Below are 19,879 nucleotides of genomic sequence, written 5' to 3' on the forward strand. Positions count from 1 at the left end.
GTGTGAGTGGGGGAAGGGCAGAGAGAGAGAGAGAGACAGACAGACAGACAGACAGACAGACAGAATCTGAAGCAGGCTCCAGGCTCTGAGCTGTCAGCACAGAGCCTGATGCAGGGCTCTACCTCAAGAACCGCAAAACCATGACCTGAGCTGAAGTTGGAAGCTCAACCGATTAAGCCACCCAGGCACCCCAGAAATGTACCAAATTAGTACATTCTTAACTCTTAGGATGACTTTCTGATATTGAAAAAATAGGTGATTTCTTACATATTTAATTAATATGGCTTTTAAGTATACAGATAAATGCTTTATGCCATAGCAAGTTCTTAAACTTTTCTTTAAACAATTCGTAAACTATTCTTCTCCCTAAAACAATATCTCTACCATCCTCACAAGTATTCACTCAGCATGAATATTCAGATCTATGGAATAGCTGGAGCAGCATGGCTCTACAATGGCCACATCATGACTACATTCCCAGCAATTTCTCTGCTGTATGATTTGTAACACACTTAAAACATCAAAATAAAATTCAGAGAAGGAAAAAAATTTCTTCTCATTATTACTAAAGAGTGATGTAAAAGATATTTAATGAATACAGACTCTATGTGCGAGATGTTCTCAATAATTTTTATTTTATTTAATTTTATTTATTCAATGAAAATAGATGTTATTATTCCATTTTAAAGATAAGAAAACCAAGACTAGGAAACATTACATAACTGGCCAAAGGCAAAATAAGCAGCAGAGCCGGATTAGAAAACCCAGACCTGTCTGCCTTTGAGACTGACCCTTTCACCCTAACAACACATGCTATTCTCTGGCTCCCATCAGATGTGGCCTCTGTTTTCTACAATCAAAATGGACCAATTCTTGCCACTCTCCCACTCCACTTATTTACCATAAGTATATAACCAAGATGGAACCTAGTGTTTAGTCTCCCAAAACAGTCTTACTCAAGGAGAGAACATATAATGTAATAAGCACTTTTCTATCTTCAACTGCTCTCATTTACCATTTGTCTTATTAACAGGTCACTAAGACAAAAGCCTTCCAGTTACCAAAACAACATCTGGTATTTAAATAGTACTATGTAACAGTAAGTCAACACAATATTTGTAAACATAATTAAGTACAATAGTATAGGTCTTTGTTTAAAAACTCATTTTTTTACACACTTTCTAAATTATATTGGTAGTTCTCACCATTACTTAAATGATTTACTAGTAATTTGAAAACAAAAATATTAATATTACACTCTGTAATTTAAGTATTATATTCATAATATTACTTTACGTGAACTTTTACTGAGTTTAAAAATCTAGGTTAAATAGCTTTGAACACTTCTATACAATATCCCCAAAATAGTATCAAATTAAGCAATTCAGCTTTTAGATTCTGAATCCTTCTCCAATGTTCACCATAAGCTTAAAGGAAATTATAAACAATTCTGATGGTTATTGGCACATTAAGATTTTTTTAAATACTTAAACATATCTTTAAAGTTATTTATTACGTATATTTTTGTTTTCAATTTCAATTGGAGTGCTAAGATATTTGTTAAAATTTAACAGTATTTTGAAACTGTTAATTTTTATTTCTGTTACATATAGGAACTATCTCTGTATTCTTGTATTATTAGATGGCATATATTTATAACTTAAACGTTTAACTTTGAAAAGTTTGAATGTAAATGATATATTTGAAAGTATGGTCATAAAATATTTTTTCACCACTAGCAATTATTTCAAGAATTTCATGAAGTGTAGTTAATACACATATACATGCTTCAAAGGATATCACTAACAAAAACCACTCACAAAATGGGAGGTAAGATTTGCAAATCATGCATCTGAGAAGGGACTTAAATCAAGAACGTATACAGAATTCTTATAACTCAACAACAAAAAGAAAAATATTCTAATTTAAAAATGGGGAAAGGACCTCCAAAGAAGATACACACATGTCTGATAAGCCAGTTAAACCCTAGTTTTAAATCCTGGCTCTACTACTTCCTGCTGGATAACTTGTCTCTACATGGCTACAAGCCTTGAGAAAATGCTCAACATCATTAGTCATCAGGGAAATGCAAATACATTCTACATCATGAAGCAATATTAAAAACATTATGCTAAAGGAAAGAAGTCAATCACTAAAGGTCACGTAATGTATTATTCCATTCATAAGAAATGTCTAGAATAGGCAAATCCATGGGACTTGAAAATAGATTTTCTACTTGAAAGTAGATTAGTGACTGCTAGAAGCTGGGGGAAAGAGGACTTAGGGAGTAACTGCAAACGGGTATATGGTTTCTTTTTTGAGTGATGAAAATGTTCTAAAATTGATTATGGTGATAGTTGTGTTAACTGTGAATATACTAAAAACCACTGAATTGTACACTTTAATGTCAGACAGGTTCACTGTAGGGTGTATGAAATACATGTCAATAAAGCTGTTTAAGAAAAAAAAAGTTCTATTTTGATAAGAAAATCATATCCAGACCTATGAACTTATATATTTGCAAGCAGTAGAAACTTAACATGACAAGTATTTACCTCTACTTATTTAGGTTTTAATTAGGTTACATAAAAAGAAGCTAGGATGAGCACTAGGTATTTTATGTAAGTGATGAATCATGGGAATCTACTCCCAAAGCGAAGAGCATACCATATACACTGTATGTTAGCTAACTTGACAAGAAGTTATAATAATAAAAAATATATATATATATATGTATATATATATGGAAGTTGGTTCTATCATGAAGATATCTACCATTACATTCTACTTTTTGCTTTTTCCAGTGATATCTTCTATTATTTTTATTCAAATTTAGGTATGTTATATACCTTATACTTATACTAAAAATGTTATTCAACAAAAAAATATTTTGAAGAAAGGGATATAAGAGATATTCTATATATATTATTTAATAATAATTCTCTAGGGAAAATAACTGTAAATTATGTTCTAAATAGTTTCATTTCTTTTTGTATAAGGAAAAAGAACCCAAAAAATCAAAAAGAGGAATTTGAGACACAACAGCATTCAATGTATTCTATCAAAGTATAAAATGTCATTTTACCACTAAAGTTTTTCCCATTATGTCAGCCTGTAATGTATTGTTTTTTTTTTTCTGATATCCCTGGTTTAATACTTAGTATAGAATACTTTTATCCAACATATTGGCAATTTGGGTTTTTTGGGAAATGTTCATTTAAGGTGGGGAGTAACATTCAAACAATTAGATGAGAGTTCATCAATTTAATATGCACACACAAAAGAATATTAAAAGGAATTACATTCTTAAGGAATCAAACCTAAAATTTCAAGTAATTTTCCAATAACTTATTTCTAGGACAGAAGTATACAAATAAATTATAAAGGAAAAAAGAATGGAGAAAAGGTCTGGTTAAAAATTTTAGGTCAAAAAATTAAAAGCTATTTAATATACAAAGAAAAGAGGCAAAAAAGAAAAAGAGAATAGAAAAGCCAGAAGGGTCACACTAATGGTATTTATAGATAATTACAACAGGTACATCAAAGGTCATCGGTAAAAAAGACTTGTGATAAATTTGTGTTTAATACTGTTTTTAAATATATTGCTCATCTCACCAAACCCAAAATATATATGTGACAGAAAATATAATATGAATAAACTTACATTCTTCTTCCTTAGGGTCAAGCTGTGTAACACTAACAGATAAACGGTCCACACGTTCTTGTAATGAGTTAACTCTGAAGGAAAAACTATGTGCCTCATTGAACAATTCTCCAAATATATCTTCAGCATACTTACCTAGGCAAAAATGAAACATATACCATAAATTTAATGTGATGAGAGATAAATATCAAACAATTTAACATTTAAAAGTGCTATCCTAATGAATTTGACATTTATTTGGAACTAGTTTATACAACCCTAGCCTAAAAGTAAATGAATTGAGACAAAGTGATAAAACAACTTAAACCCTGGGAAATCTGGTTTTAAACACTAGTTCTACCGCATCCTGCTACGTGACTTATGCCTAAAATGCAAATACTCTACCTGCTTAATCCGTATCTACCCATCTGGTGAGGGTTAGAGAACGCGATGATGAAAAAGTACATACAAATAATATATCTTTTAAATCAGTGTTCATAAATAAACTCTACACTAGAATTGAATTTCAGGCCAACTGACAGAATCTAAGAGTCTTCATAAGCCCAGCAGAAGACCGGTCTCAGATATGCCCAAAACGTACATTCTGAAAATTTGTGAGATATTTTATATTTTCATGTTCTATCTAGTTTCTTAAAAAAATAATCCTAAATCTAAAATCGCTGTATTTTCTCTAGTCATATAAATTTCTATTACTGAAAAGAATAAGAGAAAATACTCCTATTATAAAAGGAGAAAAAAATAGAAATTTCTATCTAGTAAGTAAGCCAGGGAGAAGTTTAGGCAATCTATAATGAAAAATATTCAGTGTATTTAGAACATATAAAGTAATGCATACTTACAATATAAAGATGAGTCAATTACTATGTACACCTTTGAATAAAAAAAATTGACAGTCTTGCTAAATTAAGACATTTTAGACCCAAGCATACTGTATAGGTTAAGTCTAGCTCCATAGTAAACTCTTTTCAGACAGTTCCTGAGACAGACAGAGGTAATTAATATTTATTAAAAGAATTCACTAATCTCACTAGTTTATATTTGAATAATATTGCATTTATTCCAAGGTATTTCAATATAATATCTGTTAAATCAACAAGCATTTAATGAGAGCTCACCCTGTGCCTTTTTTTCAAAGTATTTAAATATAGTATCTGTTAAATCAACAAACATTTAATGAGAGCTCACCTTGTGCCAGGCAGGTGTATGACCTACCGAAGGTACCAAAAAGTAAAACATAAAATTCCTGGCCTAGAAGATTCTATGGTCTTTAACAAAAAAATCAGAACTTCAATCTCTCTATATTACATTAAGAACTTTAATGTTTCTATAAAAATATGATAAAAATGAATAGTTTTGTATATATTCATTTACTCACATATATCTTTAAACCAAATAGACTGAAAATGTCTTATGTGCCAGACCTTGTACCAGACCCTGCAGATATAAAAATGATGGAAGAAGGTCTCTGCCATTGATGAGTTTTGAACAAGAGGGAGAAACAGACATCTAAACAAATATGAAAAGCAATTTAATAAATAAGTCCAAATCTTTGTTCCATTCACTTTGAGACCTTGGTATCAATTTCCTCACACCTGTAAAATAGGGATAAAAATATCTGCTTCAAAAAGAATTTATAAGGAAAGGAGACACAGTGAACAAAGGACCTGGCAGAGTTCCACGTACAAGGTAGGAGGTCAACAATAGGCAGCTCTTACTATATATAAGGTAAGAGCCACAGAACACAAATTAGGTAAGATGCACCTAATTTTGAATGTGGGATGGTGTCTGAGATGCTTCCAGAGACAGAGTTTCTCTGGCAGATAAGGAAAGCATCCCAACTGTAAGAAAGGGCAGGTATAAAGTCATTCATTTTTTTCAACAAACATTAAGGATACAAATGCTAGGAACAGAAGAGACAATTTCATCCCTAAAAGAGCTTAGTTTAATACAAGGATCTTTAATTTAAACCAATGGAAATTATACACAGATTTTTAAAAATATATTTGCATTTTTCTAAAGAGAGAGCCCACAGTTTTTCAACAGATTTTTAAGTAAGAGTCTATGCTCCTCCCCACTACAGGTTTAAGTGCTAATGTATCAGTGGATAAAATAAACATCCCATCTGTTCTCTTTTCACATCCTTTCTTACTTTCCACATCTACCTCCTTTTCTTCGAGGTGAAAGGAATAAAATTTGCAATGTAAAACTGACTGGGCATGTACATGAATTTGAACTAAGCTTAGAAGTATTATACTACTTACCTATTTGAGAACCTACTTGGTTTCCTCACCACTTATCATCTATGATGTTAAAACTAAATCTTCTCAACTAAAATTCTATGTCTTCCAAAATCAGTGTCCACCATACATAGCATCCCACATCACCTGTCCCTTTAATCCCCCTTACATTTTTATTTTTGCCTCTATTCATTTGCCTAATTCTTCATGCAAGCTAAAAATGCCTTCCTTCCTCATTCCTCTCCATTTTCCAAATTCTTTTGTTCCTTAAAGGCCCAATTCAATTCACATTTCATTCAGCAAGTCTCCTCTAATGACTTCACCTTATGCTTATCTCTCTTTTCTCAGTTCCTATAATCTAAAACTCATGATTTTAATTATATACATGATCACACTGTTCAGAATAACTTCAGTATTTATCATACTCAACTCTTCAAATGGGGTATACTCTTCAGACAAGAACCTTGTAGCTTTATCGCACAGCAAAGTATTCAGTGTTATCTGTCATTGTCTGTGTTTCTAATTAGTCTTATCAAGCCAATCGATTTATCCTCCCTCCAACTTGCTATCTATCTGTCAAATTTAGGCTCTATCAACTCATCTTGGTAGCATGAACTGGCTGTATTCAACAGAAGAATGGCCTTGGGAAAAGAGAATGGTAAAAGATTCCTCAGGTAATTAGAGTCTCAATGGTCATTAAGTAAAACAATAACAAGATGGGAAAGAATTTTAGTATAACAGAAGAAATTTATAGAAAGTGAATTCTATGTCTTCAGTAATTATATACTATCTTTTATAAATTGTGTTCTACTAGGAAAAACATTTTGTGGGGAAGAAGTCAGGAGGATGTCCCCTAAGCCACGACCAAGCTCTGCAGTTTACCTTTATTGCTGCGTTCTGTTAACGCTTTTGGTTAAGTGAACACCTCAATGACCTAGAACCATTTTGGATAGCCAAGTTTACTACGTAATTCAGAGATTATTTAATGAACTAATTATTTTAACTATTTTGGATGAATGCTGATGTAAAATCTATTCTAAACTTCCCTGTCTTAAGTAGAAATACAAAATTAAACATAATTTAACCTTTTCTTGAGAACTTAGTGATGATTCTGAAATCAAAATGTTCTAAGCTAGAAAGCAGCCTTGAGATGTGTAAGAATACCTGCTTCTACGTGAAAGGGCTTCTTTCTGGTTTTTATATTGCTTCTCTCCTTACATCACTTCTTCCTTTGCTGTAAAGGACTTCTTTTGGCTGGCTTAGGTAATACCTGCTTCTATTTTTATCTCCCCAATACCTCCTCTTTTAATGCTCTGAAGCATAAATGTTTGGGAACCAGATCACCAAACCTGTATGAACTAGCTAAGTAAGTGTAAACAGGCTCTGAGAGAAGGATCAATTGATTATTTTATGTGCATAATCTTTAGTGCATGGGCTTGTTTATTTTGGGTACCTAGAGGCCTTTTAAATTTAATTCTACATGCCCAAATATGTCAAGTGGGAAAGCCGCCAGAGAGGTTAATTCCAGGGCAGTAAACTATTGCTATACCTTGCTACAGTATTTTATGGTTTTTCTTGTTTTTGAATCTCTACAAACTGCTTAGAAAATGTCTACAATGGTCTCTTGATTCCAAACGTGAAGCACCAAAAACCTAATTTAGTTATATTTTTACAAAGTATTTCTATTTTTGGAGCTTGGCTACAACATGACCATATGCTTGTTGATAGATGATGTTTATATGAACTATACCAGACTTGAATATTCCTTACATCTTCATCTTTAGGTTATATACAAAACGGGTTAGTACAGAAATGAACACTCTTAATCATTATATTAGTTCTTAATGGGAATATACCTAAAACAACACGCCTGTAGTAGATCCAAAATTCATTTTAAGAAATACTTTAACTAAATTTGTTAATGTCATTTCTATGCTCTTAATATATATTTTAATATTAACTGATGTACTCATGTACACATAGTAATACAAATGTTATATGAAGTCATGTTACGTTAGATTCAATTAGTGATAGGTCAAAAAAAAAGGTCAGCAAATGTCTTTTAAAAAGTAAGATTAGCCATTATTAATATCTAGGACTCTTCTTTTGACTTGTCTCAAAAGTATATTCTATATTGACTTTCCCAAGAAAGAAACAGGTAAACCATGTTAGTGATTCACTGTCAGTAACTAACCTGAAAAAATAACCACAAAAAGGGGGAAAGAATATACTTAAATTCAAACAAACATCCTTTTATTTTTAAAACTATTTCATAGGCAATGTAGAAATTTACTGCTCTCACCAAGAGCATTCAAATGTAATTTTTATGTTGCTCTAGTTACATATGTGTATGTCCAAATGCTCTCACTTGAAACAAAATAGATTAACAACTTCTCTTTATCTTGTTCTTAATTATAAAAAGAAAAGAACAAAAGTTAAAAGGAAGAGTCAATCTTCTCTATAAGTATAATCTACATGGGTAGGTATGGCTAAGATATATCTAGGACCACTTAGAGAATACATCTAGGCCAAGAACATCTTGTTTTATCTTTAAAATGAAATATTTGGGGCGCCTGGGTGGCGCAGTCGGTTAAGCATCCGACTTCAGCCAGGTCACCATCTCGCGGTCCGTGAGTTCGAGCCCCGCGTCGGGCTCTGGGCTGATGGCTCAGAGCCTGGAGCCTGTTTCCGATTCTGTGTCTCCCTCTCTCTCTGCCCCTCCCCCGTTCATGCTCTGTCTCTCTCTGTCCCAAAAATAAATGAATAAACGTTCAAAGAAAAAAATTTAATAAAAAAAAAATAAAATGAAATATTAAAAAATGAAATATAAATGTCTTAATAAAAAGCTAAGCCATCAATTCACAAGATAGATTTTAAATTTTCTAACATTAAATTTAGAATAATAGGAAATAATTTGTTTAATTCCTTAATTTAGTAGCTCTGTTCTACAATCTTGTGATAGAAACACATTGCCTGTCTCATCCTCCTCTTCCTGTCTCTTCTGTTGGCCTTTACTATCTGGCCAATCTGCTCACCTTTTGTCTGTCAGAAGCCAGGTTCACTTACTATTTTCACATCATGCTGCATGTAAGACCCTTGACTGATATCTCAATGTCCTTTAGACAACTCACTTGACTAACCTAATCCTCTAACTAGTAACTACCCCATACCTTTTACTTTTAGATATTTGAGAATATATAAATACTTCCCTAGACTACATATAAAGAAAGAGATACTAGTGTCCTAAAACACAAATTGAAGCCACTAAAAAAGTAATAGTGATAATGAGCAAGCAAAAGTAAAACCCTGGCCTAACCTTTCATAGATCAAATCATACTTTAAAAACAATTTCAGTAATTCTTATCCATCATGTGATGCCATTCCTAAAATTCTGTCCTTACTTCTCTTTCCCAGAGGAAACATGCAGAGAATAAATTATTCTAAGATTCATTATTTTATTTAAAATGACTACATTTTCCAAGATAATTTTATGCTCTTCTCATCAAATATCTCCCCAAATTAATCACAAGGACATCTTCTTAATACTCTAAAGCTTAACATTCTGGTTTGCAAAAAATATTTTTCACTGATATAGAAATACTTACTTAGGCTACTTAGTTGTCTAATTATATTTGCCAAGGAAATATTGGTTACACATTCTAGTTCATTCTTAATGCCTCTAGGCAGTGCTGTGTGGCACAAGTGCCTAGGATCAATGTTTCTTTTCACTAATGGCATCTTGAGATCAACCTCTGTGCCAGTTCACCTGTAGGAAATCAAACAATAAATTAACATTATTCAATTGCACCCAATACAGAGTAAGACCTCCCCTTTCACGTTTAATAATAAAATATTTGCTAGTATGAAAACAATGAAAATGGAGTTACTGACTAAATGAATCAAAACTTATTTATTATTTTTAATTATTAGAATGTCAACATTATATAAAAATTGAAAAAAACTTTCAAAGTCAGTTGCTTCATAACGAATTCATAATCACCGTTACTATTATTCTCCAGTTTAAAACCACTGTTTTTACTACAACTAGGGGTTTTGTTTTAGAGAAACAGCGTGAAAGATCTTCTCTAAGGAAGTGCCTAAGAGGATTAAAGAAGCTGGAAGAATAGTATCAAATTTACACTTCCACGTAAAATGTATCAGGCGTTCAATAGCTCAGAGATCAAATAGTCCAACTAGTCCTACATCTTCAATTTCATCAACACTGACCAGATCTTTAATTGTTCAAATAGTTCAGCCTTCTTCTAATTATAGGCAGCCCTTACTTCCCAGGCCTCCCATCTGCACAAATTTCAGCTATCATAAGTTTAGTTCAATAATACCAGTCTCCAACAACACGGTTCCAATTTCACTTTCCACGCTATATTAACTACAACTGCATAAATACAAACTACTTTGCTAGCACTTCAGTCTACAAAGCACTATGTTCATAAGAGAGGTATATCACGATCAGTGACTCATCACTTCTTTCCAAAGTTGGTTGGTGCCTAATCATTCGATTCGCCTGCCTAAAGACAGAAAAACATGTAGCTGGGTTACCTTCTTGCCTCCTAAACCCACATGAAATTTTACAAAATGGGTTACTAAAAGAGTGAATTAGCCAACAAAGATAAAAGTGCAACAAAGAAATGAAAAATGATAAAGATGAAAGTGAAACTGGACTCAAATGTAAATGGAATAATAGAAGAAATAGCTAATTGTGGGAACGTTGCCATTATTACTGTTTGAGAGACTCCAGATATGCAGTCAGAAGAATTTAGTGAAGGCAAACTTATTGACATAAATGAGGAAAGTGGCTGTGACAATAATGAAGATATCCCTGGGGAAGTGATGCCAGCAAAAAATTTCACATTAAAGAAACTCTTGGAGGTATTTCCCGATATTGAAAATGCAAAAGTAAAATGCTGGAAGCTGATCCAGATGGACAATTTGCCAAGGCACAGAAAAGATGCTCACTCTGCTAGATCTGCTATTCTAACTTATTATACAAGGAGATGGCAAAGCACTGTTCAAGCTACTACTCTTGGTAAGTTTTTTACAAAGAATAAAACAATTCTAATTGTTTTTAGTATATTACATTGTAATAAACTAGTATTAGTTTTACTATTTCTTTCATTTCTCTCTGTTTATAACCAACACAGGACAGTTTTTAATGTCTTGACAAAATTTTTTAAAGATCATGGAACAACTGTAATTTTTCCCATTGATTGTTAATGTCACTATGTGTGGTTTTAGTTTGTATGATCATTCTTTTGGTCCCACACTACCATGCAAGTGAGGGCTACATGTACTTACCACTGATAAATAATGGTTATGAAGAAAGGTGTTTTAAAATATTATCCTCATCTCAAAAAAGGGTGGATGGCTTTTGTTGTGATTAAAATAGTGCTTTTAGGTAACATTCAAAAGCATTTTGGAGAGAAAAACTCTCTTCCTCATCCTTCTACTTCAGTTCCAATATTAGATTCTTTTTCTTATTTCTTGGTGATTCTAATGGTCACTTATGTAACTCACCTATAAAAATCTTGGTGGCAAAAAGTAAAATAAAGTCTAACAATTTCATCTCTTAAATACTGAGCAAACTGCCTACGTGATGTTTTAGAGAGTTCCCAACACTATCTTTATAAATTTTTTTTTTTCAACGTTTATTTATTTTTGGGACAGAGAGAGACAGAGCATGAACAGGGGAGGGGCAGAGAGAGAGGGAGACACAGAATCGGAAACAGGCTCCAGGCTCTGAGCCACCAGCCCAGAGTCTGACGCGGGGCTTGAACTCACGGACCGCGAGATCGTGACCTGGCTGAAGTCCGACGCTTAACCGACTGCGCCACCCAGGCGCCCCTCAACACTATCTTTAATGTAGGAATCCTTTGTCATACTGGGAAAGGGTGAAAAAGTCCTAAATGCTAAAAGGTATAATTTAATTAGCAAGCAAAATTAAAATTGAATTCATTTCAGCATTTTTAAATATTGCAAATGATACATTTTCTGTTTAAAAACATTAAAAATAACTGGGACATCTGGTGGCTCAGTTGGTTAAGCATCTGACTTCTGCTCAGGTCATGATCTCACTCGTAAGTTTGAGCCCCATATTGGGCTGTCTGCTGTCAGTGTAGAGCCCGCTTTGGGTCCTCTGTCCCCCCCTCTCTCTGCCCCTCCCCTGCTCCTGCTTTCTCTCAAAAATAAATATTAAAAACAATTAAAAAATACTACACAGAATGAACCGATTACATATACTTTAACATCTTTTAATCCACCGTTGACTAACTTGCCTATTTAAGGGTGGAAAACATTTATTTAATAAAGAAGCTAAAGTATATTGTGCTAAGACATGAAATAACTAATTCTAATAATTGTTAATCTGTTTTCTTAGGTCACAACTAAAAATACTATCATAGCAAACAAAAATTTTCCAACTATTATATAACCCATGTGGTTATAAAAGTAATTGTTTGCCAGCAATGTAAAAAACTAAAATAATTCCTAGGTTTCTTCACCATTTTCTTGGGTTCTTAGCTTAAAATTAAACTTCCAGTTACTGAAGCAAACATCAAGAGACTGAGAGCATGCAAACTAAAGTCTATATCCCTTAGAGATTTTTAAATTATTCCTTAACATAATCCAGCTAAAATTTCAATAAATTTGTTTCTTAATTTAAATAATATTTTTATGGGCTTAACTTTAAATCCTGGTGTAAATGTTAAAATTAAAAATAAAATTAGCTACAATACTGCTAAAGACATCATATTTATTAAACTAGCATATTAGAAACCCTCTTTCAGAGGAGTAAAGAAAATGAAACATATTAAAATTTAACAGTAAAATTTTGGCAGAATTCTAATTAAAATTATATTTTGGCAACTATTATAATATCAATATGTTCTCTAAGTTATTTCAAGAATGTCTTCTGTTGACTCGGATCAAGACTATATCTATCTAAAAGTTTGGGGCGCCTGGGTGGCGCAGTCGGTTAAGCGTCCGACTTCAGCCAGGTCACGATCTCGCGGCCCGTGAGTTCGAGCCCCGCGTCAGGCTCTGGGCTGATGGCTCAGAGCCTGGAGCCTGTTTCCGATTCTGTGTCTCCCTCTCTCTCTGCCCCTTCCCCGTTCATGCTCTGTCTCTCTCTGTCCCAAAAATAAATAAACGTTGAAAAAAAAAAATTTTAAAGTATAAAGTGGGACGCCTCAGTGGCTCAGTTGGTTGAGCTCTCGACTCTTGATTTGGACTCAGGTCATCATCCCAGGGTGATGGGCTTGAGCGCCATATTGGGCTACATGCTGAGCATGGAGCTTGCTTAAGATTCTCTCTCTCTCTCTCTCTCTCTCTCTCTCTCTCTCTCTTCCTCTGCCCCTCTCTTTCCCATTCCCACTCTCTCTCTCTCCAATCAATCAATCAAGCAAGCAATACATAAAGTGTTAAAAATAACCCAAGATCAGACATAATAGTGATTTTATGGTTCTGGAAATCAGAAAAATACGTTATCTAAATTCTCCTTTTCAGAACTCAAAAATGGTCTGTAAATTTTATTTAAAATGTTTAAAGGATTCCTTTATTTAACAATTTCAGGAAACATAAAATAGTTGCTTTTAAAAAACTGCCATAAGATAACTGTAGTTACTAATTGCCTCATGGGTTATATAAAGAACATAACAATGACGAGTATTCTATTATGCCATTGATGACAAATGATTAATTCCTTACACTCACACATTGATGAAACAACTAACCTATAATCATTTAAGGGTATTTCTGTATTTATAAAATGGCATTAATATTAAATAAGGAAAATTTTATGTTAAATTATAGAAATACAATTTTCAATTTTTATAAGAACACTTTTCAAACTAAAGGATTATATTATGTGACCTAAGAGAACAGGTTAGAATAAAACAACTATTCTAATAAAAACAAATTTCAGTATTTTAAATACAAATTTCAGAAATTTAAGGGAGCAAATGATTAAAAAAGTACTTTTTAATGTTTATTTATTTTTGAGAGAGACAGAGCATGAGCTGTCAGGACAGAGCCTGATGCGGGGCTTGCACTCACGAAGTGTAAGATCATTACCTGAGCCGAAGTCAGACACTTAACCCACTAAGCCATGCAGGTGCCCGGGGAGCAAATGACTTTTAACAAATGTCCTACCTCCCTAACATTAGAAACTACTTAATTATGTGTAACAGAACAATTAAATAATTTGAGCACAAGTATGCTTAAATAGAGATATGTTTTTCATGGAAATAGTTTTTCCAATCAAGTTCTATGCAAATGACAAAATACTTTATAATTCTTACAGACACAACGGATTAAAATATAAAACATTTTTGAAATATGAATGCATAAAATAGTTCCACACTAACAAATTTATCAAATCTAATTAAAAATACTTGTTCCAAGTATGTAAAACCATGGGTCTTTAAATAAAGTGATTTAAAATATATAAAAGAGGATGTTTAAAAGTATATCAAAAACAGAATTTTTATAACTTACCTTTTCTCCCAATCTACAACGTATATATCCCAAACTGTTTATTATAAATACACTGAAATAGAAAGTAACTGAACTTACCCGTGAAACAATAGGATCATATAAAAATAACATATCTTCCTTTTGTTATGAGGTAAACTTGAAGATTACTAACCATAAATTTCAAAAATTCTATATACAAAGACATGACAAAGCCAAATTGGGCATTCACAGGATTACTCATGCTGAAGATCTCTAATTATTTGATTGCTTTGAAATGTTCTGGCCCTAGTTAAAGAATTTGTCCTAAAAACAGTGCTATCTTTACCAAAAATAAATAAATTGGTAGATAATTATATATTTCATCTTAAGTTACAATAACAAAGTATTAAATTTTGATAGGCTAAGGTTGAAAAGAAATGAAGAAATGAGCTACATACTCTGCAACTCATTATGGACATTACTGTTAGGCCCAAGAAGAAAACTGGAGGCTAATGAAATAATAAATAGTATTACACACCTATAGAGCAGATGAGATTCAGGATAGTTAACTAAGTAATAAGATTCACTAGATAGTAGTAATTATGTGGTTCCATGTCATTTTCAATGAAAAAAATATATTTAAATTAATACAACCACCACAGACACTTACTCAACAAATCATTATACAAATATAATATTGCTCCAAGGTTATTTTTGGTGGTTTAAGAGATGTTAATTTGAAATTTGAGGTATGTAAACCACAAATGCTGATTAAACTATATGAAAAAAAAAAAAAGATCAAGTGTTCTTTATACTATTAAAAAGTTAATACTTCTAAAAACAATAATTACCTATCAAATATGTTGTACTTTATATGAGAAATTACACTATTGATACACTGCCATCATCCATTCATCTAGCCGTTCATTTACTAAATACCAATGACTCAAGCATTGTGCCAAGTGCTAAAGAAAAAGGCATGAGCAAAACCAGTCTCCCGTGGATTAGCTAGAATCAAGTATCTAATTAGACTTATGATAACTGCAATGAAGTAAAAGTACTAGGCACTATAAATAGATCTATTTCCTTAAGGAAATTATATTTAAATTGAGACCAATGGGATTATTAGGAGTCAGCTAGCTAGGCTGGAAGAATTGAAGCATGTGTGTTTTGTGTGTGTGTGTGTGTGTGTGTGTGTGTGTGTGTGTGTGTGTGTTGTGTGCATTTTCATTCTAAATTAGAAGGTGCATCATACGTACAGGCTCTCAACTAGGAAGGGGCTTGATGCACCTGCACAATATGGTAGCAGTCCAGTAGACAGGAGTGTAGTGAACAGAGACTGAGAGTCAGCAGGGGATCCGATCAAGTAGGACCTTGACGGTTATGGTGAAGATTGTCCAGATTATTCTAATGGGAGAGCATTCAAGGATTTTAAGGAAAAGAGTACCAAGATCAGAAATCGCCGTTCATTCTAACTGCTCTATGGATACTTGGTGGGGAGGGGAGCAATGGCAGAATAAATGCAGGTGGGCCAATTAGAAGATTAAGTTAGAAGATGACTGAAACAGTCCAGGTGACAGAGATGGTAGTCATTTGGACTAGGTGATGGTAATCTAATTTTTTAAACATTTATTTATTATTGAGAGACAGAGTGAGACAGAGCACGAGCATGGGAAGGGCAGAGAGAGGAGGAGACACAGAATCTGAAGCAGGCTTCAGGCTCTGAGCTGTCAGCACATAGCCTGACACAGGGCTCAAAGCCACAAACCACAAGATCATGACCTGAGCCAAAGTCGGATGCTTAACCGACTGAGCCACCCAGGTGCCCCTGGACTAGGTGATGGTAATCTAGAAGCACGTCCGTTCAATATATATCCTGAAGGCAGAATCAATAAGACTGATGATGGATTAGATATAGGAGTGAGGTCCAAATTTGTGGCATAAGAAACTTTCTGTGGTCAGCCAAAAACTAAAAGTGATTTCTGAAGCAGACCTATTACATCAATATATTAATCCTATCCATAAAATCTATGGGATTAGGAATGGATTTATGACCAACACTAGTAATATTTACAACCAGGTATCTGGGAACATAGAGAGAATAACTTACTGATATTTGGAGCAGAGCATTAGCCAAAATTGGTCATCAAGGAGATGAAAGAGCATTTAGTGGCTTTCTTCTTTCCCTTTATTTTTATTTTTTCCTTATATTTCATTATTCTCCTATATGATACATGCCTACTTTATCTATTTTAGCCCCAGAGGAGCAATTTTGTTCCTCCTAACTCCTTTGTTCCCCCCACATTGTTCCTAGTCTCTATAACCTCCCTGTAACCTGAGTTCACTTGACTTCTAGACTACAGCGCCAGAGTGAACACAATATTCCTAGCATTTCACCTTCTAATGTCCCCAACCAAATGAAGTGTCCAGTCATCTTCTTCCTGGAGGGAACAGCATGGCAAAAATGTGTATCAACATTACTAAAAATTCCATTTCTCCAATGTTTAACTGTACCTTTCTTTTCATGTGTACAAAAACCCAAAATGCATGGTGACCACTGACAATGGCAATAACCACACTATTTTGTGGAACTGTGCATTCATTATGAGACAAATTTCATGTCTCTTTTGTTGAAATTTACAACTCAAATGAGAGTTTAAAAGACCTCCTTAAGTATCTTAAGGCTAACAGTGAAGTGGCATACAGTATAAGAGAGATTTTAAGGTTTACACACCAAAAATTTAGTAATATAGCACTTTTTTGGAGGAGAAAAAAGTATTTCAGATCCCTAATAGTAACTTATTTTGAATATGTTACTTAGCAGTATACAGATATAAAATCAAATGTAAATCCTTATGCTTATAACCCCTTACATAACTAGAAAGCCAAAACAGATTTAAAATTAAATACAAAAATACAAAACCAATAAAATTCAAAATAATAGTATTGAATATGATAAAAATCACATTGCTTGCTATATGAATTTTGTACTGACTGCTACAAAAATCTGCTTTATTTTGTTCATGCCTATCCTACCATGTAACAGCCTTTTCTTTACTTGAACTACTGTGAAATTTTATGCATATGTTACCTAATTGACATTATTTAGGCTTTCCTATGTTCAAATACAACATTTAGGTGCCACTGTGTTCCTGTAGTATCCAGGATATACTGAAACAATTAAAGTTTTACTATGTGGCACCACAGTTATGCTAAACACAATCCTAAACAGAGATAACCAAAACTACTTCCCAGGACTCATTATAAAGTAGACATCTAAATGATTCAGAATATGCTTTCATTAAGTCCTTTTGAAATAAAGGATTTTTAAAACAAAACAAATAAATAAACAAACAAAAAGCAGAATCAGACCTATAAATACAGAGAGCAAACTGATGGTTTCCAGAGAGGAGAGAAGTGGAGGGATGGGCAGAATGGATGAAGGGGAATGGGAGATACAGGCTTCCAGTTATGGAATGAAAATGTCATGAGAACAAAAGGTACAGCATAGGGAGTATAGTCAATGATATTGTAATAGCATTGTATATTGACAGATGGTAACTACACTTGTGGTATGCACAGCATTACATAAAGAGATACTGAATCACTATATTGTACACCTGTGTCAACTAGACTCAAATTTTAAAAAATTTAAATAAAATGAAGAATTTTAAAAAATTTAAAAATCACACAGAAAACATACAAACATCCAAAATTATGTCCAGGCTGGGAACCATTCTAGGCCAAGCCAAAGATATCACTCAAGGAGGTGGAATGAGTTGTTCAAAAGACAGGGTTAGGAACAGAACCTATTTGTGTGTATGTGTGTTTTACCAAACGCTGTTGCTTCTTTCATATTAAGATGTATTTATACAATGTGAACTTTAAAAAACCATTCTAACAATTCACTATTCAGGGACTGAGCAAAATTTCACTTAAGAGGAGAATCAAAAATGATTCTTTCACAAACCAAAACAGATGAACATACATTTTTAAAAAGCAGAAAAGTATATCAGTCATCACAGATGATAACAAGCCCACCAACAGTCTCCTTCTGCACCTGATTTATGCCAAAATATGGAAATTTTTACCCCCTCATCTTTCTTTCAAGTTCTTTCTTCTCGTATCTCTACATTCGTATTTCCAACTACTGCCTCTTTATTTTTGGATGTCCCCATGAATAAAACCAATAAGTCAATAAGCCCTGAACTAAAGTCATTATTTTTCCCTAGCAAAAACCTAGCTCTATATTTCTTATATTAGCTAACAGCTCCATCAAAGTACAGCCTATTAGAATCTTCTTGGACTCCTTTCAATCTTACCATACCTATCCGTACAAGAATATCTATTCAGTTCCTAGCAGAAGACCTGTTGGTATCAAACTGTTGGTATTTTCCTTAAAATTTTTGAAAATATTGATAATCTTCCAAAATTCTGGACAAATTTATATTTCCACATCCTCACGATCACATGGGCTTTCCGATGCCCACGTTATATACTCTACAAGATACACCATAATTTATTTGACACTCCCCTAATGCTGGACATTTTGGCTACTTCCAAATTTTTATAATAATAATACTGGATAACCTTACATTATATAAATCTTTATAGCAGTTCCTGGTTATTTTCTTGGAGTATTAAAAATTCAAGATCCTTGAAATATTTATTTCCTAATTGCTTCCAGTAACATTATTTCATTTTCATTTTTACCATACATGAGGATATTTTAATGCTTTCTCAGCTCCATTATTTACTATCTAGGAGACCTCTTATATTTCAATTTCCTCACCTTAAAATAAGGAAAATAACACCACCTAACTCAAGGGTATTTTGTGTAGGTTAAAATGGTTGTTAAATGCAGAGTTTTTAGAAAAGTCCTTGGCACTCCTGGACAACCAATGGGTCAAAGATGAAATTAAAAGGGAAATCAGAAAATATCTGGAGACAAACAAAAATACAAACACAACATACCAAAACTTACGAGACGCAGCAAAAGCAGTTCTTGGAGTCTTATAGTGATTAATGCCTACATTAAGAAAAAAGAAGGACTCCACATAAACAACCTTAATATACACTTCAAGGAATTAAAGAAAGAATAAACTAAGCCCGAAGTTAGCAGAAGGAAGGAAGTAATAAAGTTCAGAGCAGAAATAAATGAAATAGAGACTAGGAGACAATAGAAAAAAAGTCCATGAAATTAAGAGTTGGTTTTTGAAAAGATAAAGAAAATTGAAAAATCTGTAGCTGGACTAACTAAGAAAAAAAAGGAGAAGACTCAAATACACAAAATCATGGCGTGCCTTGGTAGCTCAGTTAAGCGTCCTACTTCAGCTCAGGTCATGATCTGATGGCTCCTGAGTTCAAGCCCCACATCAGGCTTTGTGCTGACAGCTCAGAGCCTGGAGCCTGCTTCGGATTCTGTGTCTCTGTCTCTCTCTGACCTTCCCCAGCCTGAGTGCACGCTCTCTCTCTCTCAAAAATAAACATTAAAAAATTTATCAAATAAACA

The 19,879-nt window shown here is 33.3% G+C and overlaps 1 protein-coding gene across 7 annotated transcripts in view; it reads right to left on the reverse strand.

Moving 5' to 3' along the window:
• Positions 1 to 19,879, reverse strand: part of WASF1 (WASP family member 1) — a 70,680-nt gene that overhangs the window by 9,435 nt on the left and 41,366 nt on the right. For 6 of the 7 annotated variants that reach the window (XM_045499264.1, XM_045499259.1, XM_045499260.1 and 3 more), the window contains 2 exons: positions 9,507 to 9,667; positions 3,665 to 3,799 (listed from right to left, as the gene is read on the reverse strand). In XM_045499264.1, coding sequence (XP_045355220.1) covers positions 3,665 to 3,799; positions 9,507 to 9,639 — 268 coding nt within the window. In that variant the 5' untranslated portion in view covers positions 9,640 to 9,667. The remainder of the gene's footprint in view (positions 1 to 3,664; positions 3,800 to 9,506; positions 9,668 to 19,879) is intronic. The other variant, XM_045499266.1, reaches the window with a different exon arrangement.

The sequence above is a fragment of the Leopardus geoffroyi genome, chromosome B2, assembly GCF_018350155.1.
Source record: "Leopardus geoffroyi isolate Oge1 chromosome B2, O.geoffroyi_Oge1_pat1.0, whole genome shotgun sequence".
In the NCBI taxonomy this organism is placed as follows: Eukaryota; Metazoa; Chordata; class Mammalia; order Carnivora; family Felidae; genus Leopardus; species Leopardus geoffroyi.